The sequence below is a fragment of the Nothobranchius furzeri genome, chromosome 10, assembly GCF_043380555.1.
Source record: "Nothobranchius furzeri strain GRZ-AD chromosome 10, NfurGRZ-RIMD1, whole genome shotgun sequence".
Taxonomy (NCBI): domain Eukaryota; kingdom Metazoa; phylum Chordata; class Actinopteri; order Cyprinodontiformes; family Nothobranchiidae; genus Nothobranchius; species Nothobranchius furzeri.
Genome location: NC_091750.1, coordinates 50,543,406 through 50,570,190, shown reverse-complemented (window position 1 = coordinate 50,570,190; position 26,785 = coordinate 50,543,406). Strand labels below are relative to the sequence as shown.

Here is a 26,785-nt window from a genome sequence, read left to right as displayed (position 1 = left end):
CATGCACATATTGTGGCCCGTCTGCGTGGGCCCACATGAGGATAGAACCAGGGAAACACTGCTGAGCAACTGTCTCTGTTAGCTACCATGAGATGTTTGATGGTACAGATGTATGAATGATCACATCACTTTATTAGCTTAATTTACAGTGAATCAAAGAAATTGAATTTGGCAAAGAAAAACCCAACAAGTATTTTTCAAGAAAAAAAAAGTGGTGCAAGGGAAAAAAATAGCATTAATCTTTAAAGAAAACCAGCGACGTGATGATTACAGCACTCGCAACTGTAAAACACAGCTGCATGCACGATTTCTGTCAGGAAAGAGGAGAGCCTGTAAGAAATCTCTGTCCCTCGGTGACTGCTGCTTCTGTGAAGCAAGGCGGATAAAATGCAAGATTCTGATCCCTGACTCATTTTCCAGCTCATGTTGTGTATCTCCACAATATTGCTGTAAGGGTCTACGATATCCACGGGCTTGGAGAGAAACAGAATGTTATCGACCTTTTCTATATTTCGCTTTCATCTGTTTTTTTCCACCCCCTGCTCTGCTTACGCCTCATATTCCTCCAATAACTGCAGACGCAGTTTCAAGGTTTATGAACATGGGGCATGTGTGCCTCGCAGCCACATTGTTTTCAATGTTTTCTTTAGTACTCAAATTCATGAACTCTAAATACAAATTCATGAACTAAATCTGGATTGTGCACTGAAAAAGACACTTGGACAAAGAGTCTGGCGAGGAGTACATGGATGAATGTGAGAGATACAGGAATGTGTTCTAGAGAATAAACGGATGGAGACGGGGGTTATTAATTATAGATGTGGAGATGTGGTCTGGGGGAGCGCCGTTACAGTAACTAGAGGCAAAGCAAAGAAAGGGATGAACGACGTGTGTTAAAAGAGGGGGGGAGGGTTCCTCCATCTTCAATTTACATCACGACAAGAGAATGGTGGTTAATTAAACATGACTACGGTGGAGTGTTTAACTCTTGGTGGTGGTTGACTGGCTTCTAACTCAAAGGCCAAAGCATGCATAACTAATTTGGTGCGGTTATACGGGGAAGTGTAAATTCACATTCAGACATACAATAAAAGGAGAGGTTTGGTATGAGCTTGTGGTGGAAATTTTTACACATTTAAAGTGAAAATGTGTATTTTACCAATGATCTCAGGAAACACCTATTGTGTATTTTACCAATGATCTCTGGAAACTTCTATTGTGTATTTTACCAATGATCTCTGGAAACATCTATTGAAATGTTGAAAATGAATAAATGCTGTCTAGTTCTTGAAAAATATGGGCGGCTCTGTAAAGTATAACCATAAAAAGAATCTAAATTACATAGGGCGCGGGTCTAGGATCTTTGGGGGACGCCATATTAGACATGTTTCCTTCTGGTTGGCTCGGGGTCCTTTACCTGCCAATGACGTCACACTAGATGGTTGGCTGGACGTACGACTTATGGAAGTTACAGTGGTGTGAAAAACTATTTGCCCCCTTCCTGAGTTCTTATTCTTTTGCATGTTTGTCACACAAAAGGTTTCTGATCGTCAAACACATTTAACAATCAGTCAAATATAACACAAGTAAACACAAAATGCAGTTTTGAAATTATGTTTTTTATTATTCAGGGAGAGAACAAAATCCAAACCTACATTGCCCCGTGTGAAAAAGTAATTGCCCCCTGAACCCAATAACTGGTTGGGCCTCCCTTAGCGGCAATAACTGCAATCAAGCATTTGCGATAACTTGCTACGCGTCATTTACAGCGCTCTGGAGGATTTTTGGCCCTCTCATCTTTGCAGAATTGTTGTAATTCAGCTTTATTTGAAGGTTTTCTAGCATGAACCACCTTTTTAAGGTCATGCCATAGCATCTCGATAGGATTCAGGTCAGGACTTTGACTAGGCCATTCCAAAGTCTTCATTTAGTTGTTCTTCAGCCATTCAGAGGTGGATTTGCTGGTGTGTTTTGGGTCATTGTCCTGCTGCAGCACCCAAGATCGCGTCAGCTTTAGTTGATGAACAGATGGCCGGACATTCTCCTTCAGGATGTTTTGGTAGACAGTAGAATTCATGGTTCCATTTATCACAGCAAGCCTTCCAGTTCCTGAAGCAGCAAAACAACCCCAGACCATCACTCTACCACCACCATATTTTACTGGTGGTATGATGTTCTTTGTCTGAAATGCTGTGTTACTTCTACGTCAGATGTAACGGGACATTTGCCTTCCAAAAAGTTCAACTTTTGTATCATCAGTCCACAAGGTATTTTCCCAAAAGTATTGGCAATCATTGAGATGTTTCTTAGCAAAATTGAGACAAGACCTAATGTTCTTTGTGCTTAACAGTGGTTTACATCTTGGACATCTGCCATGCAGGCCATTTTTGCCCAGTCTCTTCCTTATGATGGAGTCGTGAACACTGACCTTAATTGTGGCAAATGAGGCCTGCAGTTCTTTAGAAATTGTCCTGGGGTCTTTTGTGACCTCTCGGATGAGTTGCCTCTGCGCTCTTGGGGTAATTTTGGTCGGTCGCCCACTTATGGGAAGGTTCATCATTGTTCCATGTTGTTGCCATTTGTGGATAATGGCTCTCACTGTGGTTCACTGGAGTCCCAAAGCGTTAGAAACGGCTTTATAACCTTTACCAGACTAATTCATCTCAATTACTTTTGTTCTCATTTGTTCTTGAATTTCTTTGGATCTTGGCATGATGTCTAGCTTTTTTGGTGCTTTTGGTCTACTTCTTTGTGTCAGGCAGCTCATATGTAAGTGATTTCTTGATTGAAACAGGTGTGGCAGTAATCAGGCTTGGGGTGGCTACAGAAATTGAAGTCAGGTGTGAAACACCACAGTTGGTTTACTTTTTTAACAAGGGGGGCACACTTTCCCTCTACAGGTAACATTTGCCGTAATGCTTTTTTAAACTAGCAACAGTCACAGTGATAAAACTACCCTGAAATGTATCTAAGTACAACCATGTCACCCGGAAACTACACACTGCCACTTTAAGTTGAGTTGCAATAAAAAGAATGTAGAAAAATAACATTTGCCTGTGCAAGCAGAAGAACACTAGTAGAACTCAAACTCAGCTTAATTTTTGCATTGCCGACGGCGTGCTAACATTTGGACGAGCGTCTATTTCCAGCCTCAATACTAACTGTAATTGGTTTTGACATTAATGATGCCAAAAAGCAAAGCAGAATTAGGTTTAGTTGCTGTCTGTTGATAATTTTTGAGAGATTTTTGTTGTTTTACAGCTTCTAACCTGACGGATCTCCAGATTAAGATGAACGTTCATCATAATAGGTGTTAATTATGTCCGATGCATTGGTAAATAGATAAAAAAAAGGGGGGTAGGCTTTACTCAGATTCATGCCTGTGATCAGAAATGCGAACTGGAGCTGACAACATTATTCGTTTCAACCACAACTGTGAGATTTCAGTTCATTTTGATCCAACATTCTCTCATACCCAGAAACCATCTACCACACAGATGAATGCCAAACGTAATGTCTCTATTTCTACATGCAGGGTAGCATATTATTTATATAAAAGCGTTGCTTGATTTACTCATGTTGAGTCCTGCTGTTGAGGAGGCAGAAATATAAAAGGTAATGCACGTCTGTGCTGGGCTCCTAGCCTCGGGGGACATTGTGTAAACGCTCCTCATTTCCCTGCTGATCGTAGTCCTCACTGATTGCTGATGACTTTTTTAGGGCACAGACATGTTAAGTTGTTTATTCCTGCAAAAATAAAAAAAGAAAGAAATAATCCCCAGCGTAAATAGCCCTCTTCAATGTGGATTTCACCCCCCTTTCCTTCCACCTCGTGCATGATTGTGTGTCGGCATTTCTGTCTCTGTTTCTGTCTTCTGAACAGCGTTGATGTGTTTGCGGTCATCAGCAAACTTCGCCATATAGGAACCAGGCAGCTGTTTTATGTTTGTTTGCCTCTGAGTGTGTGTGTGTGTGTGTGTGTGTTTTCTGCTTGTGACAGATATGGGACATCCTTGACAGCTGTTGAGAAAGTGACACACCCCTACAGGCGATGTTTTTCAAAAAGAATCTTGCACAAACTCCAAACAGCAACTTAGCAGACCACTGTCAGGAGGAATCTGACCCAGGAGCACTGACTATACATTACTAAAGTAGCTGTCTCTGCTCATAACATCTGACATAACGCTCAAACGCAGCACATGCACAGAGATGAAGTTTATATTCATCACAGGTTCTCATGGTTTAAGTGCAAGCTTTATCTGCATGCAGCGCCTCGCGTTGTCATTGAATCTGTGACTCCCAAATGGAACTGCAGCCATCTGTTAGTCACAAAAACCCACAAGGTGCTTGCTTCTTCATCTTCCCTCTGTACTCATTAACAATTTCCTTTTGCCTCTCGCTTCTACCACAACAGTTTACTTTGAGTTTGTTCAGCTTGGATTTATAAATCCCCTTAGAGGATTGGTAGCTGTCTTCCTCACACAGATCAGAAGGCACAATTCAGTGTGTGCACTACTGAATAAGCAGAATGTTGTCTGAGATGATTTTATTTTTTTGTCACTCATCAACATCTGTTCGTCACACCTTGTTCATTTACAGCCTTCCATAACAAGCAAACGAGTGTCTCTCTTTTTGGAGTAATTGGTGTCCTAAACAGAATTAATTACAGTAACAAACAGGTCAAATGTTACTTAGAAAACACATTATTTCTCTCAAATTTGTGAAACAAGCTAATTGCTCACATGTTAATGACTACAGATCATGAATTGCTGTTAATGTAATGTATTAAATCACCCTTTTAAAGCTGCAATGGCAACTTAGAAAAAAAATTAGCTTCAAACGTTTTTTTCATGCCTTTTAACATTCTAATATGACTATAAATATATTGTGGAGTTAAAAAAATTAAAAGGGTTCTTGCGTTTGTCTATAAACTTCCGCTAGTAACACGTTTCTGACCCAAAGCAACTACTGGACCATCAGATAATCGGTCAAAATTAACTGTTGCACTTCCCTGGATCCTCCATTTATTACACACTTGTGTATTTAGCTACAGAACACCACTGGTGTGAGAGGTTCTCCGCTCAATAATATCAGAGGAGGAGAAACAGCCGGCTGCTACCACTTCATCTTAAGAACCAGAGCCCCAAAAAGAAAAACACCATTTGAAGACACAGATAACAAAAGACGTTTGGACCTAGAAAATGACGACAGGTGTTTGGCGCTCTTTAGTTCCCTCTGGCAATGTGGGATTTTTTAAATTGTTTTTACCATTTTCAGTTTGTACATACATTTGTTTTCTGACTTGTGATGTTTAAATGTAAATACAAGCATCATAGAGACAGTTAAACACTCATGCATGAACAATCAATGTTATGTTTGATAAATATGTTGGGGACAAACAAATATTCAAACTGATGATGCCTATAATTAACCCTTTGATGCATAATGGTCACTACAGTGGACAGGTACTCAAAATTGTTATTTATTTGTTTTTGCTATTAAGCACAGCTGTTGAAGACTTTATTGCATTTGAGCTCCTCCATTTTGACTTCAATAAGCCAAGCCAACCTATTCATGCTCAGAATGCAAGAATGCATGCTGTCCACCAAGGTGGACATGTTATAAATTATTTGTAAATTATAAAATTTAACAAAAAAAAATTGTTGAAATTTGTTTCATTCACACCTAAGATGAATGGAAAAAATTGTTAAAAAAAATCAGGGTTGAAGATTTCATAATTCATGCATCAAAGGGTTAAGATATTTGAGTGTGCAAAAACTGGAAGTTGCTTTTGGATTAAAATAAGAGTGGTATTTTGGGATTGCTTTATTTATTTTATTCCCTTAAATCAACTTTAATCCATAGATATTTCTACCTATTAATATTTTGCAATGCAACAGAATAATCATGTTCAGGTGAACTCTGGCAATGACCACATTTACCACTTCGGGTGTCTGACAACATGATCTAATTACAGAAGCCCATTGTAACAACAGTCCCTTGCACATGTAAACGTCTAGTGCATATTCAAACAAGCAACTGGTTGCATTTACAATTTCTGTCACAAGCCTTTAAGGTAGGTATGCAGGTAGGTAGGTAGGTAGCATGTTCACTTTCAGCAAATAATCAAACCAGACATATGTTTGCTAACATTATTTGGAGCACTGTCTCTGTAATTTTGAGCACAATCTGATGAAAAAAGAAATCCTGATTGAACTCTGCACATATTTGGGTTATGCATGTTCTTTCTTGCAGACAGAGTTGACACCAGGGATGAAAAATATAACAAAGACCACTGTGTTGTATCCGTGCGCCATGCAGTAGCGATGCTTTGTCATGATGTAGTCCCAAGTCTGAATCGGCTCCTAGAAATACTTCATGTTACTTACTTTTCGTTTGCAGTCGACACGATTATTGAGCTCACAAGGAATAATTGGTACCATTATTGAGTAATTTTAATTACTTTTGCACACTCCTGCTATTCACTTCCATTGTTTATGCTAAACTAAAGCAGATGGACTGATGCCACACCAGGAGAATTACTGCGCTGGTTACAAAATGCTTTTTTCCTCACTCATCCAACTCTGGGGAATGCAGAAACAGACTAAACGTTGAATCAACATTGAAAACTTTCCTGTATTCATCAGCCTTTGAATGACTGTTCTTACGCTGCACCTCCTGCACTGTCACTGCTCACCCTTTAACTTTGTCTTTTTTAAACTCTTAAATGGGAGGTTAATTTGTGTGTATCTTAATTGTGTTGTCACATTGATTATAATGTTCTTGCTATACTTGCTAATGAAAAGCTAATTAAATTGCCTCTGTGAATGAAATGTGCTACATAAATAAAGCTACCTTGATTTAATCTGGTTTAACTGCAAATATCTCCAACATTGTTGGTGTATTGTCTCACTGAATCATTAGGATTTACTGAAATCATTTTCTAAATAAGAAATCTGGTTTATTGAGCTAATTCTCGAGTGATTTGTGACTAAACCAACAGAATCTGCAACAAGGACTCCAGAGAAAATGTTAAGATATTCACATGCTAATAAAACGCATGGTGAAACTGCAGGGGAACGTCACAACAGTGTCACTTTGTGTGTGTGTGTACGTTTTAGGCAAAATTAAAATTTTGACCTGAATATGTTAACAACAGAGTGGGGAATCTGAGAAATCTATGTTAATGTTTATCCTGTAGCTGTTTGTAGCAAATGTCAGGGAGTCTATCCAACTGCTTACACTTTCCTAAACTAAAATATCAACATCAAGAAGAAGAGAAGAGACGCTGTGGTGAAGTTTATCTAAATGTGTGATGATCTACAGAATAAATGTCCAAAAAGGCCACTAAAACAGCCAAAAGGCTTGATTTGTTTCAGTCACTAGCAGGCCAGGAGATTAATGTATAGGACATAAAAGTTAGAAATGAATCACCAGGGCAGGCTGCTGCTGGGGGAGCGGGAGAGTGTGTTTAAACATAATTGCTTTTAAAGGAGGTGAAAACATAAAAGTTTCGCAGAAAAGTAAAGAAAATGTACTGATGTAAAATATACATAAAATCTATTTAGTTTAATTCAAAGAAGAATTACAGTAGGTTCATCACTAAGTCTTAGTTTTACTTGTGGAGTCAATCGATCTTGATTAAGAATTTTTTAAAACTAAGTTTTTAATTTTTATTTATATGAATATTTGTCTGTGGTGTAAATGACAGATAGCCATCAACACTACTGGAATACTTCAGAGTTAGCAGCCTTTTACTAACATGTAGTTTCAGTTTGAGGATCATGTTATTTGATTATGTTCATATTTAGCGTTTTGATGCAGTACTTGTCCCCTATAAGTTATTTTAGATGCTTATATCTTTGTCTTGCAGCGTTTATGTGGAGAACATGCCTTTATTTCATCAGCACTGTAGACTATATCAGATCTCCTGAGATGGGTTTCTGTAGAAATTTTATAAACCAGTAATATTTAACCATAACGAAGAAACAAAGATTGGTTCTTCTGATCAAACTGATGACATTATAGCTAAGCCGGTATCCGGCACAAGTAGTTTCTCTGCAAAAACACTAGAATGTCAGTGGTTAAATCACCAGTGCAGCAGCTCATCAGGCTCTGCAGAAGCCTGCTAATCACCTGCTGATTGAAATCAGGTGTGTTGAGGTTAAAACTAAAACCTGCTCCAAGACCAGGATTGAGAACCACTGAGCTAAGCTTGCTATTTATCCTTACGTTGCAAAATGACATTTATTAGACATTTACAGATAATGTTAGGTTATTTGTTGGTTCTGGAAGTAGCTATCAAAGAGGTGAACCCTGAACATTTAGAGTATGGTGCAAATATGGTTCAAAGTGTATTCATTTATTTTGGTGATTTAACTCAAAAGGTGAAACTAATATATGAGATAGACTTATTGCATGCAAAGCCAGACATTTCAAATTTTTATTTGTTATAATTGTGATGATTGTGGCTTATAGCTTATGAAAAGTCCCAAATTCAAAACCTCAATTAGAATGACATGAAACCAATAAAACAAGAATTCAGAAAAAAGTTTACTAATATATAGCATTGTTTTAAGATGTAAAACATCTAGTTTTGGACTGTTAATAGGTAAAGGTTAATTAACAAATCAGGTAAATATTAATCCTTTAAACCATTACAACTCTGAGCTACTCATAAAATAGTACTTACTGCCATTTGATTGCAGCATGCAGTAAATGTGTGTAATCTTAATGGACATATGAAAGATTAAAGAAGGTGAAATGATGCATTTCCTGGTAAATACCTTTTGTCTGCAGAGCTAAAATACATTTTAAAGCATCATCTGCTGCACAGTGACAAATCGGCAGCTTCACATCCTTGTATTTTCTACCAACTGGAGATGATTTTCTGCTTTTCAGTCACCCAGGGAGGTAGGCAAGATGAACAACATGTTTCTCCATCTCAAGTGGGATCTGTATGCGTTTGATGTGATGGCGAAGAGATGAAAAGAAATTCAGCTGCAGAGAGCTGTTGAAGAGAGTCTCAGGAAATCAGAAGGGCAAGATGGAAGTATGAAAAATTCCTCACAATCATCCCTCGCCTGTTAATCGTAGAATGACTTTCTGTATAGTTATTTGTATTTGCATACTTCCACCTTGTCACATATTTTTACCACCTATTGTTCCATGAAATGAAGCCCATTTAAGAATCACTCTGCTTCTGATTTGATAAATGGAACCAGCAAATGGGTGAGAGCGCCGAATGCCTTGTTTGAATAATTGAGCAGTACTCAATCAAACGGCATTAGGCAGTGGTGGCAGCCACGCCGTCTAAAATAATTACCACCAGACAACAGAATCCACATTAATGCTGCCTCCGCGGGGGTTCCTCATTTGAGAACAACAGATTAGAACACCAGCACTTCCACCCTGTGTCACACATGCCATCCTTTATACCACCCACAGATGACTGTGTGGACGTCTCAGAAAACGGAGGAAAAGGGAAAGGGGGAACACCCACCGCAGTGTTGAGGGTGTAGCATCACTTGCATTAATGCATACTGTCAGGGCTGAATAAATCACAGGCACAGCAGCAAGAGTGCCAATGTGTTTGACCGCACTTCCTCAGCCTTTCAGCCTGACAGCAGTTCATTAAGAAGACACTGTGTGTAATAAGTTATTCACTTCCAATTTATAAAGACATAATGTAGTGTGCAGTCTGTTACAGCCAAAATTATTGATAAAGAAATGCGCTCACTGCCCACTTCGTTAGGGGCGTTTTGCTGGTGCCAGGTTTACTCCCTCAGTTCTCATCTATGAAGAGAGTCATGTTCCACCGCACACTGAACCCACCTGAGCCGGGCATACGCTGTGCGAATTTTGGACCATTTTGAGCCGATTTCCCTCTTTTGTGAGAATCTTTTAAATGGGGCAGAATTTTGTGTACATTGTGGAGTATAGGGGATTACAAGAGGCGATTAATACCTCTCAACCAGCTCCTGATCAGCAGTCGAGCAGTTGTACGAACATCAAACACGTTTGATATATTGCCCATCCTCTACTGTGACTCAAATGTACCAGAACCACTATGTGTCAATATAGCTGCCCAGGTATTTTTGTATCGACACACGTCGTTTATTTTTATTTTTATACTTTGCTCCACTCACATTTACAAGGGTTGTCAACAAAGTGTGTTTGATATGTTTATGTCAAACAAAACAGATCCCAAAACTTCTTATATCTCCCTTCCCTAACCCCTATAAACCCCTGCATGTCCTACTACAGCAAGCCCAAAGGACAACAGGCATCGATAACAATGTTTGTATTTGTTCATTTTTGCAACAAACATTCAAAATTAAAAAAAGTTGAAAAGAAGAGACATCAATAACAATACAAGTCTGGGGTTTCAGACTCCGAAGTCCTACGTGTTGTGTTAAAACTACTATTTTTAGCGTAGTTTAGCACAGATGTGTTGAAACTACTATTTTAGCGTAGTTGAGCACTGACGTGTTACAACTACTATTTTTAGCGTAGTTTAGCACTGATGTGTTAAAACTACTATTGTAGCGTAGTTGAGTACTGACGTGTTACAACTACTATTTTTAGCATAGTTTAGCACAGATGTGTTAAAACTACTATTTTAGCGTGGTTGAGCACTGATGTGTTAAAACTACAATTTTTGCGTAGTTTAGCACTGACATGTTAAAACTACTATTTTTAGCGTAGTTGAGCAATGACGTGTAAAAACTACTATTTTAGTGTAATTGAGCACTGACAAGTTAAAACTACTATTTTCACCGGAGTTTAGCACTGACATATTAAAACTACAATTTTTAACGTAGTTTAGCACTGACTTATTAAAACTACAATTTTTAATGTAGTTTAGCACTGATGTGTTAAAACTACAATTTTTAACGTAGTTTAGCACTGACGTATTAAAACTACAATTTTTAATGTAGTTTAGCACTGATGCGTTAAAACTAGAATTTGTAACAGAGTTTAGCACTGATGTGTTAAAACTTCTATTTTTAGCGTAGTTTAGCACTGACGTGTTGCTACCACAGTTACAGTGTGAGAACATGACTTGTGAGCTCTCTTCTGCAAACAAGTTGTACAGTTTGAGGTGGAGCTGAATGCTATGAGGGACTGAGAAGGCCGCACATTGTACGCCGGTGAAGTACTGAGCTGGGCTGAGTTCTGGTGGCTTTTGAGGCCTTTAAAGTCCAGTGAATTTGTCGTCTTGTTCTAGAAACTGGTTAGAGATTAACTGAGTTTTGTGAGGAGGAGCATTATCTATCTGGAAGTAGCATCAGTAGATGGGTTCACTGTGGTCATAAAGGGATGGACATGGTCAGCAACAATAATGTGTTAGGCTGTGGTGTTTAAGCCAAGCTAAGTTGGTACTAAAGTCGCATTTACACTATGGTCAGCCCGGTGTGTGGTGGGTGGGTCGTTGGCATTGTCCATGTGGAGCTGACTGCGTTTTTACTTCCCTACTGTTTGTTTCATGTTGGGCTGGCCATACACACCCATCTATGGATTGATTGGCTGGCTGAATATATGTCACTCTACACCTTCTTACTAGTAGGAGCCTCTGATTGGCGTGGGTAGAGTCAGCCAGCTGCAGCCTTACGGATGTGTAATTCATTAACAATCTGAATGCAGTGGAGTAAACACCCACCTGGGCAGAGCTTCAGCAGCAGCAAGAGGACTGACTGCTATGAGCGCTCTTGGATAGTAGTGGAGCCCATGGCAGCACCGCTGCTTAGTGAGAAGTGTAGGAAGCTGTGTGATTCAAGTTAGAGCCACCAACAGCAACACTACTCACATTCATTTCTCCGCTCCACCTTAGCAGAGCCCACCCATGAACTCGCCCACATCCTGAGAAGGCTGTGTAAACACGACCCATCTGTGCGGGGTGAACTGTCCCCATCTGACCGGGGCCGAGCTGACCAACGTGTAAATGAGCCATGAGAGATCTAAAGTGAGCCAAGAATATCTCCTCCACACCATTAACATCACCAGCAGTAGCTTGAACCTTTGATACAAGGCAGGATGGATCCATGCTTTCATGTTGTTGACACCAAATTCTGATCCTTGTAATGTCCACAAATGGTCAGTTTTCACCTACAGATTGACCTATAGGTCATCGGTCATCTTTAGAACTAATTCCATCCTATGAGGTGGATTTTATATTCTATCTGCCAACAAGCCACAAGATCCTGCACTGCTTGTTGACATCTCCGAATCATAACATTAACATCATGTTCCTTCCGAGGTCCCTCACAGAGCACCCTTTTATCCAAGACTCCTTGCTTCACAGAAGAAAGAAGATTTAAAATTAAATTTGAACTTCTAAAACTTATAAGCTAGATAATCATTAAATAAACGTTTGTTTGTTGCTACTTACAATAATTATAATATAATGAAATTCTTGGTAATATTCCTCAAACTTGTCAACCTCTGGTTGGCTACACAATCATAACATGAGAAAATTAAAACCAGATTACTCGGGTTTTCCCTCAGTTCTAGAGAAAGCTTCAGACCGGCCACCTGAAGCAGCACCTCTTTAACCACCAAAGCTTTTGACACGTCATCAAAACCTTTTTGCACCTGCGAAGCTGATGAAGCAAACAGTTCCTGCAGAACAAGCTGATATTGTTTAGACTCCTTAAGAGTCCACCAGAACGCGCAGGTCCATCCATCTGTCGTGACCCGAAACATCTCTGGACTGAAGGGTCGGTGCCACGGTATTCTACAGCCCTCCGGTGCCAGAGGTCATCCGACCTCTCTGACCTTCGAATCCACCAAGGGGTCTCGGAAAACGGGAGAAGTAGACATGACAGATTGCTTTTGATAATAATCAACTTCATAGCTTAATGCAAACCAAATTATTTTACATCCAGAACTCAGCTTTCCTAGATACGGAAGTTCTGACTAACATCACATTCACACATAGGTTCATACATCACATTTAGTTCCATCCATCACAGTAAATGCTTAGTTAACTTATCATGTTTTAATTGTTGGTAAAATAAATTCTTACTTTTATAAACCTGACTGTTTTCTGAATCAAAGCGAAGTGTGTACAATCCCCTAATTAATAAAGAATCCTAGAATCTTCTGATAAACACAGTAAGACCAAGCAGGGTTGATATTCTATATTTAGATAGAGTATCACACCTTATTGGTCATAAGTAGAGGAATATATATATTGAGCTCTTAAAGCACTCAATTTACCAAACCCTACACCCTGTCATTGGAATGTTGCTTTTGAAATTGTATTCTTTGGAGTAGTAAATGTTTTCCAACCACCAATAGTCCAGTGTTAATGAGCTTGTGTGATTTGTAGCCTCAGTTTCCCATTTTTAGCTGAGAAGAGTGACACCCAGCGGAATAATTTGCTACTGGAGTCCATCTGCTTCATTGTTCAAAATGCAGTGGTTCAGACTAGAGAATGTATTCTGCAGTGGTTACTTCTGTTGCTTTTCTATTATTGTCAGACTATTCTTCTCTGATCTCTGACCTCAACAAGACATTTTTTGTCTACATGGTACTAACAACCATGCAAATACAGACTCACCCAAATCCCCTTTTTTCCATTCTAAATGTCTAAAAGCACTGGATTGCTGCCACGTGATTGGCTATTTTTGTCAAAAAGTATGTACTGGCATGCCTTATGTCATGTAAATAACTAATTTAGATAAACACATCAAAATGAAGGCTTTAAGTTACAAATATTGATGTAAATGCAGCTGGACACGTTACATTTTACACAATAAAACCTTTTCAACTATCAATTTTGTTTGAGGCACGATTGGTTTTCTCTTTTTCTAACTTTTCTGTCGTTTGGTTTGCAGTTTTCAAGCTTCTCCTGTTTACGCCTGAGTTTTTACATTCCCCTGAGACAAGAAGCATTGTCAACACAGGGACAGGATTTCAGCTGTGTGCCTGGATGAGTGTAGTGGTGCCTGCATGGAATGGGTCACTAAGCGTATAGTACAACATGACAGCCAAGCAGGCATATGTCGGTGCCAAAGTGTAGTGTCTGCAACTAAGACTCATTTACTGCAGAAAGTGATTGACAGCTGGGCCAAAGGGCCACTGGCTGCATCCTGATTTCTCTTTTTTTTCCACCAGAGGTGTCCTCTGGGACTTTGGAATCCACGCTACAGTATATCAACAGAACATCTTATGGCGCTAATGAGGATGGTTCTCATGCTGCTCTGAGTTTAACAAACTATCATTTGCAGTGGGGTGTAATTATCCTCACTAGATTTATTTATTTATTTATTTTTGTTATTTTGCCCCACGTGGAATCAGAAGTGACAGTTTGTGGGTAGTTTTTTGCTCACCAGAGATAGCTGTTGAAAAGGGAAAAAGAAAACTTTTTTTATGTTGCCATGATTGCTGTCATACACTGCACTTTATTATTTAAATTGGGCCTGAAGCAAGACGTTTCACAAAGACAACATGTCACAAGCTATTAATGCAAAGAGGTTACATCTCATTGCAGGCTCCAAATTACAATCTCTATTTTTAAACGTAAACCCAGTGATGGCTTAAGGTGCAGTCAGTCCTGCAGCCATTTAAAGCAGCAGCTTTTGAACTGATATTTGTTTAACAGTTGTGACAGAATTAGGAAGCTTTGAAGTGTTTAGCTTTTATTTCCGCAGTGATACATCCACTGAAAGTGCATTCTTATGGCTTTTGTTTGACAGCATTTGATTCTTGGTTTCTTTGAACGCTGAAGATGAAGCATAGATACGGTGGATGTAGAAAATGTTGACAAGAGAATGGGAAATGGAATTTTAATGAACTTGAGAGTGGTTAGATGTAAGGTAAAGAAAGGAACTTTGTCATTTTTTATCCAATATTTTTCACATAGAAGGCTTGGCTTTAGGATATTTTCCGGGATTATGAAGCTGGCATATTTCCAGCTGCAACATTGGCTCTCTAATAAAGACTCGTGAAGGTCTCTTTTTTCCAATCAGACACTGCATCTGTGCAGGAACATGGCTCTGAATGTCGTTGCTGTCCGTGAGATATTTTGAAATGTTTTTGCTCCAAAACGAGACCTTGCACCAGTCCTCTTGCCATTTCATAAGGCTTGATAATAAAGGCATGTTTGATCCGGTAAATCTCCCAGGTCTCTGGTACTCTGTCTTCAGAATGGCAAGCACTGTGATATGACTTATTTTCGTGGTCATGGCTGATGCCTTTGCTGCTGCTAAGCACAAGCACATTTTCTGTTTTCTTCACTCAAGGTTTAGAAATAACATTGTTGTCTCAATAATTTTTATCCTATTAAAAAATAATCAGATCATTGAGAAATTCACCATACATTCACTCTCTCCTCACTGCAGGTTTTATTTTCCAAATGTTGTATTAAATCCCACCGAGCAGCCTCTCATACCGCAGGGATAGTACTGACATATTGTAAGATATTAAAACGTCGACTTAGTGTGTGGCTCAGCTCATAAATGTTTCCACTGACCACAAGCCGCTTACGTTTACCAAAGCAGAGATTACATGCAAGACTCTTTACTTGTGCTTGTCACATGAACATCCAACCTTATTCTTAACCATAACTTATTTTTATGAGCCTCAGTGGTAGTGGCAGACATGTTATAGGTGTTGACATTGTATTGCTCGGTTTTCTACTTATTCTAATAGGGTAGGAATCTAAATGTCTCAATGGAAATTCTTTAAATTTGACTCTGATAGTAGGTTTTTGTCAAAGGTAAACATACTGAAGAAAATGTCTAAGACCAACAAGTATATGACTTAGGACAGCATTATTTTGGAAGACATATGGAAATCCTTGCCAAAAAATAAGAAACTACCCAGTTGTTTTAATCAGTTCAATTCAGACATTCCTAACATCTTCTCAGGCTGCACAGTGGAACAGTGGTTGGTGCTGTTGCCTTACAACAAGAAGGTCCTGGGTTTGAATCCCAGCTTGGGGTCTCTCTGCAAGAAGCTTGCATGTTCTCCCTGTGTATGTGTGGGTCCACTTCAGCATCCTCCCTCACTCCAAAAACATGCCTGTCAAGTTTATTCGGCTCTCTACATTGTCTGTGTGTGTGTGTGCGTGTGTGTGTGTGTGTGTGTGTGGTTGTATATCCTGTGTGCCCCTGTGTTTCCCTGCGATGGACTGGCAACCTGTCCAGGGAGTACCCCGCCTGTTTGCCTGTTGACTGCTGGTGATAGGCACCAGCCCCCCCAGCGACCCTGCGTGGACAAGTGGGTTCAGATAGTGGATGCATGGATGAATAATATCTTCTCAAAGATGTGTTATCTTTCTTTCCATTATTAAGTCCTACCTAATTTCCCTTTAGTAAGTGGCTGATTGGCCTGCATTTATGTGGATTGCGCCCAGAATATCTTCATTTATCCTAATGATGACTTCACACTCCAAGAAATCGCAAAACATCACATGCAAGCTAGGGAACATAACAACACAACAGCAGATGAGTTTGATGCAACCACCAAAACTGATGAGTGGCCACTACCAAGTCTGAACTGCAACCTAGTGGACTATTGTGCATGGAAGGCCCTAAAAAAAGGTCTATTGTGGTCAAACAGGAAAGTTCACACAGGAGAAACGGATGTATAAGAAAATCAAGGTGAACTGGTAAAACAATTCTCCCAGTGATAAGTTGAACTGGGTCATAGAGTAAACATTAATAATCTGTTAGGAAAATGAAACTTAAATGATTGAATCACAGAGCAGGATGACATGGGTGTGTTTGGAGGACTTGAGCAGAAGCTGAGCACAGGTATTCTGAACCACCTGTAAATGGTTCAGGGAGGTTTTGCTAAGACAAATGGAAAACAGTAGTCCCAGCATGAAGAGACAAAGGTGTGGATAACAATCTCAGGTTCAGAATGAGACTCAGCTTAGCAATGTTCCTGAGATGGAAGAAGGAAGAGCGAACAAGCAAACTGACATGAGAATCCAGAGTGAGAGCTGGGTCAAAGGTCACACCTAGATTCCTGACAGAGGGTTTAGTGAGAGAAGCAAGCTGACCAGAATAATCTCCGACTTTGGGAACTGGCTTGTCTTGTGTACAGATGAGGAGTCTTCTCAGTCTAGGCAGATGTGCAACATCTGAAGCTTAGACATCCCAAAGGAATTGAAGGAGATGCACAGTTGGATCTGAATATGTAGATGGCGGTAGACTTCTTTAAATCAGCTCAGGTTTCATGAGGGAAAATGCAGATAGAGGAAAGAAACCCACAACAGGACTGTAGTTTAGACTTAACTATAATTTATAATTACGAAGGTCATCTTCCAGTTGGAGGTTTGGGGTTTTATTGCCAATTCCTGCAGAATGTCAGTGTCCTTGACCAAGCCCTGGTACCCCCACTCCTAAGTTTATTTGTGTATCAGTGAGGATATAAATACTAGAGTGTAGAGGCGAAAACATAAAATGGAAAGCATTGCACATGTGAAAAGGCTGAATGACAAGCACTATACAAGTCTTTGCAGAAAGACTATATCAGATGATCTTACTAGTTTCTGAAGTCTGTGTTGCTTTCAAAGCTTCACTTTAGTCCAATGCTCATCGGAAAGGTTTTGAAAGCTGAACTCTTAGCCCTGCACAGGTTTGCATTTTGCTACTGCTATCTTCTTGGATTAAAGAGCTCGTACAAACGCCCTCAGAGGGGCAATCATATTACTAAAGAGGAGAAAAATGCTGAGCGATTTGTGAAGCAATCTACTTGACAAAATTATCTCTTGACTCCTAAATTAGAAAAGGCTGACATACGGGAGATAGCAGTGACAGCTCAGTCTAAAAGTGACTTTCTGACTCCCGCAAAATAACAGCTGAACGGCAATGAAAATTGTAATTAATCATCTGAATGAGCCAACTTTACCGTTATGGTAACAGCTCCCGCTGTCTGTTTTTGTCTCCTAGTGTTACGGGATGACTTCCGACAGAACCCACAGGATGTGGTGGTGGCAGTCGGAGAGACTGCCAACTTCGAGTGTCAGCCTCCACGTGGGCATCCTGAACCCACCACCTTCTGGAGGAAAGATAAAACTCGTCTTGACCTCAAGGATGACAGGATCACGGTGGGTTAATCCGCACGAGGGATGTCAGCTTTTTTTTTTTCACTCTGAATCACATCTCCAACTTTCCATTTAACTCAATCTGCCAGTGTGTAACAGACACTTGGTTGGGGTTGTTGTATTTGTGATTTCTTCTTCAGGTACGTGGCGGAAAACTCACCATCTCGAATACAAAAAAGGGTGATTCAGGGATTTATGTGTGTGTGGCTTCCAACATGGTCGGAGAGAGAGAAAGCGATAAAGCTCAGCTCTCAGTATTCGGTAAGGGTTTTTTTCATACATTCCATACCTGCTTCAAAATCTGGTACTTTTGATTTTATGCCACAAATATTTACAGTTTCACATACTTGTACTTTGTGCACATTTAGAAAGACCAACATTTGTGCAGCGTCCTGTGAACCAGGTGGCTCTAGTTGATGAGAGTGTTGAGTTCAGGTGTCAGGTTCAGGGTGACCCACCACCTGCGCTTCGTTGGAAAAAGGAGGATGCAGATATTCCTCGTGGCAGGTGAATACTGGGAATACATGTTTGACGGCTTTGTTGATGCATTCTGGTTTGTTTGTGTGCCTTTGCAGATAAAACACACAAACACACATATATACAGTATATATAAGTATACATGTATGTTTATATATATATATATATATATATATATATATATATATATACATCCATCCATCCATCCATTTTCCGAACCCGCTTGTCCACGAAGGGTTGCGGGGGGACTATCTCCAGGGCAACACAGAGACACACAGGACAAACAATCACACACACACACTCATACCTACAGACAATTTGGACAGACCGATCAACCTAACATTCATGTTTTTGGACTGTGGGAGGAAGCCGGAGTACCCGGAGAGAACCCACGCATGCACAGGGAGAACATGCAAACTCCACGCAGAAAGATCCCGGGCTGGGAAGCGAACCCAGGACCTTCTCGCTGCAAGGCAACAGCTCTAACCACTGCGCCACTGTGCAGCATTTATATATACATATATAAACATATATACACACGCTGGAGAAGACCAGTCTGCATATGCCTGGAATGAGCTGTGCATGAGTATACTTGTATAATGAAAACCTACATGTTACACCCACCCCCCACATCATGATGCAACCCAATGCAAGAGTCCAATTAAGTGACAGAAGAAAATACCTCTGAATTCAATTAAAGTCCTGGCATCTACTCTGGACATTATTAGATTCAGGTCTTCAGTGAACATATTCCATTGGATTGCTTTAGATTAAATGCACTGATCATCAATAACATTATGACCTCACACCTTTAGTAGCTGTAAGCCTTTTTGACTATGAGAACTGGATAAGGGCTGGACTGGGCTGTATTGGCCTTCCATAAGAGGTCCCTTTCACTGGGGGAGGTGTGGATATTAGATCAAGCACTGGCCATGGTCAAAAGCATTACTTCCACCATAGAAGTATTGGGAAATTTCTTGGAGGAGGGAAGGTGACAGGAAAATCACGATGGCTCAGTCCTGCAAGCTATTGTGTCTCCATACAAAATCGACCCTATCAGGACTTTGCTAGGAAGTCAGCAAATCGTAACGGTTTCAGAAGTGAGTGATGCCACTTAGCACTAAAAGGCAACCATGGACATTGATAACATTAAAAGTTTTGTTCTATCAATATGCCATTAAGAGGACGGGGATGGCGGCTGCATGATGTAAAAAGTAGCATTCGATGACTAGAACTATTGTTTTACGGCACTCTGTAGGAGACCATAAAACGTCTGAAATTGCGAGCGTTATGGATGAATTTCAGCAACATTTTCTGGCTTTGGGTGTTTAGAAACAGCATATTTGAATCAGCTTAAATGCTGCTTATTTTATTTTTCTTCTATTATGCTTCACCAGCAACAACCTCCAATTTTACGAATACCAGCTGTTTCGCGACCTCTACTTATATCATTTCCTACTGAGTTACAACCAATCAGCATGAGCTAACCACAAGTCCTGATTGGTTGTTAGTTTTAGGTAGATGGAAAAATGTTGTTTATTAGACCAGGCACCTTCTGGTTCTAATTGGGATGTGTGTGCCTATTGGACACTCACCAGCCTGTAAGACCATGCTACCAATAAATAAAAACTACAAACGTGTGCATTTTGACACTGTTACAACAGATGTAGCACTAATATAAGTAGCTGAAACTAAACAAGATGTTGCATGCCAAAGTTGAAATACAACATGTTCTTGTTTCAGTGTAAAGGTTTCTGATCACTTATAATACCTGGTCATGTGTCTGCTTGAGGTCTGATTCCTGATGGCAAATTCTGGCCTAGATTTAGCAAATATGTTGTCATCTAAAGTTGCTAAAATTCTAATTTTAACCCAGATTTGTTTCCATGCTACCAACACATTAACTTAAAGTTTCCACAAGAAGTAAAAAAAAAAAAGTTCTACTGTTAGATGATCACTGTTCACTTCTCTTGTCAGTGGTCATAATGTTCTGTCTGATTGGTGTATAGTAACTCCCCACCTCATTGTCTGGCACCCAGCCTACCTTTTGTAGTGCCCTATACTTCAGTACCCCCATGACCCTAGAAATATGTCCTACTTTTAGACCTACCTTGCCTCACTTCCCTCCTTTCGTCTCTTTCATTCTTTTCCAAAACCCACCGGCCTCTTGGGATGCCTGTATCTGGGTCAGAGATGTGCTGTGAATGAAGCCCTCACCAGACTCTGGACAGAGCCCCCTTCCCATCGATATTCTGCCCCCACCCTCTGGAGCATCTCTTTTGAATGTGACTTTTTCTCACCCCTCGTGCCATTTCTCTGCCTCACTTGTCTTCCATCTTTGAATCAGTATGGCTGGCTAGACAATTTCACAAGATCTTTCATGCCAAAGGGACCCTGGAGAGGGAGACCCAACTACTAGCTTCTCAAATCTCTCCCTCTGTAGACCCTCTGAGGCGCTTATCTAAACACTGCTAGCTGAGATGCTTCTCTCGCTCTAACTGCCGTGCTGTTGCCTTACAACTGCATGGAACATCTCTATGAATTAGTCATGTCTTTCTGCTTGGCTCATTCATCAAATGGAGTTTGTCAGACTGTGCCACTCCCTGACTCAAGACTGTTCATCTATCTCTCCCTCAAACTCCCTCTTTTTTTCTTGTTCTTCTCCTCCACACACACACACACACACACACACACACACACACACACACACACACACACACACACACACACACACACACACACACACACACACAAACACACACACACAGCTTCCCCTACAGTGTGGGCTGTGCATCTTTATGAATATTGAAAAAGTGGAACAATCAGGACTTTAGCTGAAAGCACCTTTCATATTTCCATGCCTTCATCTCAGTTTAATTGCTCCTTTTCAAACCACTGCAGCGAATGTCTCTGAATGTCTGCTGTCATTTTATCAAAAATGGTGGGTGCTTCTTTCAAGCTTCTATCTGAAACATCAAAATTTACTCACAAGTCATGCGATTTCTGTGTTTTGTGTGCTTAATTTGCATCAATAAGCATATTACTAAGCATTAAATGATACTTGCATTTTTTTAAATCAGCCCACATATCTATTGACAGGTATGACATCAGATATGATAGAGAGGACTTCTTGCTAAGGATAAAGAAAGCCTCGGTCAGTGATCAGGGAACCTTTTTGTGCGTGGCAGAAAACCGAGTGGGCAAAGCCGAAGCCTCTGCCTACCTGACTATCAGAGGTAGGTAACTGTGTGTAGTCTCATGTGTGGTGAAGCTCATAACCTGTTCCTGATATATTTATCTTTTTTTTTTGTTACTCCCAAAGCGGGCCACAAGACAATCAGCCTTTATTGTCTACTGTATAAATGTTATTGTCCCCTGTTGAAATACTGGCTTCATTCGTTCTGTCATATAGAAGGCTGATGTAGCTGATTGCTTCCAAATTCCCACCAAGACTCCAGATATGAGCAATTTAGCTAGCTTTAAGTAAACATCAGGGCTTGTGCTAAGGTTGGGCTCAATCTCTTTTCAACCCACTGACTCATTTACACATTATTAATGTAAAGTTCCTATTACAATAAAAATGGTGATATGTGGAATTAAAATGTAGATATTGTGTTATCTGTATGTAAGCAACATATGGATGGTTTTAATTAATGTTTCAGAAATGTTTTTTTCTAACATGTGGAACTGATTAATTCACCAATTCAAAATGACCACCATACAACTGACATGAGTAAACATAAAAATAGCTATAACTCACAATGAAGTAGATTTGTTGAACATTACCTAAAGTGTCCTTTGTGCTAAAATGGTGTTTTATATTTACTATTAAATGTTGGTGTCTACTATGATAAGTCATCCTATACATGTAAATAAATATTCTGGCCGTGACCCATAGACAGAGCGTGGGGTGGAATCTAAGCTAGTCTTTCAAACTGTCTTTACATGCAGTTGGCCAGTGCTAGTACCAATCAGATTTGACATATGAAAAACAACAGTCCAACATACACTGTTGAAGAAGTAGAATATGAAGAAGTACCAGCTCCACTATCCTGCTCTGGCGTAGCTCTGCTGTAATGGCGCTAAGCCCACCCACTGTCTCTGTACAAACAAACAGTTGTGATTGGCCCAGCCTAAACGTAGACAAGCCAATGGTAGACCTGCTGATGCTACAATGTAGTGAGGCTAGACCAGCCTGCAGATCTTATGTTACTGCTACGTTTTACTTCCTTTAAGCTAATACCTCAACATCCACTATACAAATTGTATTAAAACTTTAAGCTAACAGATCATGAGTGATCTTGCTTTTTCATTTTAGATTTCCTGTAACATTTTCACAAGTTAATCCAAATATGTGATTTTTCAACATATAAGGACTTTAGTTTAAAACGTTAGCATGTAAGGCTGTGGGTGATTTGGACTCCTTCATTGAAAGCAAGACCTTTAATTAACCATATCAAACATAACGAAGCTAACTTACAAGTGTCAAGTTGCAGACCAGTTATGTTGAAAAGTTTTGAGCAAACGTGTATTGCATCATCCTACATGGTATACATCACAGATCGCATGCACTGACATTTCATGCTGTTTTATACTAGTTATGTTTTTATGAGCTGATGTTGATTTGCTTTTTAAGTATTTAGAAACCATTCTTGCTTATGAATTATTTATCTGTTTGACTGACAAACAGATCTACCAACCATGTAATGTGGTATTTTTTTTCAGAATAAGTAACATTTTTTAAATTCCCATCCAATAATGAGATGAGGATTTAGGGGCCCATGCCTTCACCCTCTTTGGTGACTGAGCATTACCCTCCTTGTCCCTGAACTTCATGGATGGAAACCCAACTCCATTTCATTCATTTCTGATTTCCATTTCTTTTTTTTTCTTCCGTCCTTCTGTTCTGCTCCTCTGCTTTCCTTTTCTCTGTGTGTTGTGTGTCAATGTCACCCTCCACCATTGTTGTCACAGCTCGCCCTGTTGGTAAGTAAGAGGTGATCCCATTGTGCATGCCTTCTTCTTTTACTTTTTTCCTATCACACACATGTTAAGTATGCATGCGCTGTTGTGGCATTCCACCAGCACAGCCACCTTACTTAGGACATGCACATCCAGATTGTTTCTACCAATAGCTGACAAACCATAGGTTTAAACTCCAATCCTCTCATGGGGTTCTTCTTATGATTGATGTGTCAGTATAATTTATTCTGATTTGACAACAGTTGGATTAAATGGCAAGAAGAAATGGAAAGTAATACATCAAAAAGAAAACACCCAGAGCATGAATCCCCTAAACTTGCTGCTTGACATTCAGAACAAGCATTTGTATCTAGTTTAACAGAAACTCTCAGAATCCTCTTCAACTGTGTTACGACCATCTAATGATTTGTTTCCTCTTTGTAACTCAGAGGCACCTCAGTTTGTGGTGCAACCTCGGGACCAGATTGTGGCTCAAGGACGAACAGCAACCTTTCCCTGTGAGACAAAAGGCAAACCTCAGCCCACGGTATTCTGGCAACGAGAGGGTAGCAAGGTGAGGGTACCTGTTTTGACAAAACCATGCTTGTGCACATCGGTTGAGATAAACAGTTTCTCCTATTGGTCCAGTCTTAATTTTGTTGAATGAGTTTCTGCACAGAGCTAGACTAGAACTGAGTGTTCAAAGAAATGCAGAAAAAGATCAAACTAGTTCACATCAGAGTGTGGTTCTGTTCCACATAAAGTGGTAATTTATTATCAATCTGCACCCATCTGACAAGCCAATTCACTTAGTAAGAGACAATGTCATGTGCTGCATTAGCATCATTAGACTTAATGAAAGCAGGCTAATGTCCTTTCCTGTCCGTCAGAGTGTCTGCCTGGGGTGCAAGAGAGCGCCGTGCTGATGCCTAAATTTTTATGACTTTAAGTGCAGGTTATCACAGCAGATTTAACTTACTGGTGGTAAAGAGCCATGCAGGCTGAGCAGCACAGAGACACCGGCCCACATTTCAGAATGAAATGCACATAACTGTGAAGTGAAGAAATAACTACTAAAATCATGCCTTTCACAATCTCACAAGAATTCCATCTGTCAGTGACAACATTTTAAAAATTTAGACAATCTGAAATGTAGCTGTTCATTCCCACATATTTATGTAAGCAAACATTAGAGAGGTGAATGAGAATGGTTTGTTTAGCCTTTTTCAAAAAACCACTTTGTCACAAAGGGGAGGCAGCATCAGGGTGTGGGGGTGGTCCACTCTCTCGATGCGCTGTCACAGACATCCTTTTAGCCTAGATGTACCTTGTTTTTTATCCCAACTGAAGCCATTCTATTTTTTTTGCAAGCCGCAAAGGTGGCCGTCCTTCACAGTCTCCATGAACCCTCTTACAATCTGTTCTTCAGCTCTAAAGACCCGAAACTCTGAGATCTCTGCATTGCTCCAGTTTGCCACCTCAGCTGATACTGTTTAAAAATAAATAATGGACTCCCCTTGTTTACTTGAATTTTGAATATTTTTGCCAGCTGGGGATTGGCAGACATTCCACACATCATCATGAGATCGCCCTCTGTTGCTCACAGGTGTGATCTTCATTCAAACGTCCGGCGTTGCAGTAATACTGCTAATAATCCTTGGCAGCATGAATAGCGTAACATTCTCGCCTTGCCATGCCACCACAGTGCTTTCAAAAGACACACTCTGGCAGCAGTATTACCCTGATGTGCCGCCATAGTGTATTTTTTAAAACCAGCTTTTGTTAGCTTGACAGATTCCCTGAGGGAAGTGCTCACTAATTTTAGCACAAAATATCTAGATTAAAACAACTTAAGAGCATACAGATGAAATGAACAGCTTTTTTTCAAAAGACGTCTATGATTCTCACAATTAAAATGAAAGCAAATAAAAATTATTAAATGAAATAAGAACAAAAGAGTAAGATGATAGACTAAGCTGGTCCAGGAACACAATGTGGAGGTTGAAGTTAAAACAACATGACTGTCTCCCCCTGGTGGCTGGCTGCAGAACGGGTTTTAAGCTCCATACAAAGGTGCAAACCCTTGTTGTTTACCTTTCTCTTGTATTTTCAAATATTCATTTTTTTTTTACGTTTTTAGTTGTAATTATTTAAAAGTTACAAATATAAAGATTCTGAGCAGGGTAGTGTGTGTGTGACGTTCAGCCCAACAGACTGGATGCTCAAACCCTGGTTCAAAAGTATAACATAGCAGCACATTTCAATGGCATTACTTAAAAAAGGGCAAGGCACATGGCCTTGAATACTTAAATTCTCGAATTTGGAAGTACTTAACAACTGAATATTTATTTAAAAATTATAATAATAAATGAAACATAATAAAGTACAAGAATAAAACTAGCATATATCTCCTGTCTTACATTTCTCCTCAATGTAACTTCCTGTAGGATCTCCTGTTTCCCAACCAGCCAGCACAGGGTGATGATCGAGTGTCAGTGTCTGTGAATGGGGAGCTGACCATTTTATCTGCACAACGCTCAGACGCTGGCTATTACATCTGCCAGGCCCTGACTGTGGCAGGAAGCATCATGGCCAAGGCCCAGCTGGAGGTAGCAGACGGTGAGGCAACATGCAAAAATAACAAATACACACCATTCTCATTTATAGGGATACAAAAGGTCTACTCAGGGAATATAATGAGACAAATCCTGCTTTCTGTGAAGTAAAATCAAGAGAGTATCATTTTTAGGTTAAAATATTCTAGTAATCTCAATTTAACTGTGGATTTTTCATCAATGCTGTATGCATTTCATGGGATTTTTTTCATGATGCCTCCACCACAACAGACAGTAAATGGCAGTAGCTGCCCACACTTACAGTTTTCCAACTGAGATCTGAACATTCTAAAAGCCCGTCACCCACAGTCATTTTTTAGTTTTACCACCCTGTGACAGGATATGTAAAAGACAGGAGCTGTCTAAAATAAAACTGTCTACTTTATGGAGATACATTTTGCACTGTTCTTTTTTAAAGAAAAGCTTAAATGTCTGCATTAAGTGCTCAGTGGATACTGTTTATGTCCCTCTTTCCATTTGTTTCTTGGCTTTTTCTCCCGCACATTATTAAATTAACATCTGTTGACGTGTTTTTAGGAGAGGAAATGACTCCTGTTCTGTCACTTGAAGGAGATCGATCAATAACAAAATGTTAGGTGGAGAATGAATGGAGAAGGGAGAAATGCCTCTGACAGATGGGTGTAAACAAAGATGGATGGAGAGTTGGCTT

At 39.9% G+C, this 26,785-nt stretch overlaps 1 protein-coding gene across 1 annotated transcript in view; it reads left to right on the top strand.

Moving 5' to 3' along the window:
* The window catches only part of LOC107386600 (roundabout homolog 2), a 128,240-nt gene that overhangs the window by 58,057 nt on the left and 43,398 nt on the right, over positions 1–26,785 (top strand). The window contains exons 3-8 of the mRNA XM_015961121.3: positions 17,907–18,064; positions 18,202–18,322; positions 18,430–18,568; positions 21,638–21,774; positions 23,950–24,074; positions 25,948–26,119. Of these exons, the coding sequence (XP_015816607.3) occupies positions 17,907–18,064; positions 18,202–18,322; positions 18,430–18,568; positions 21,638–21,774; positions 23,950–24,074; positions 25,948–26,119 (852 nt within the window). The remainder of the gene's footprint in view (positions 1–17,906; positions 18,065–18,201; positions 18,323–18,429; positions 18,569–21,637; positions 21,775–23,949; positions 24,075–25,947; positions 26,120–26,785) is intronic.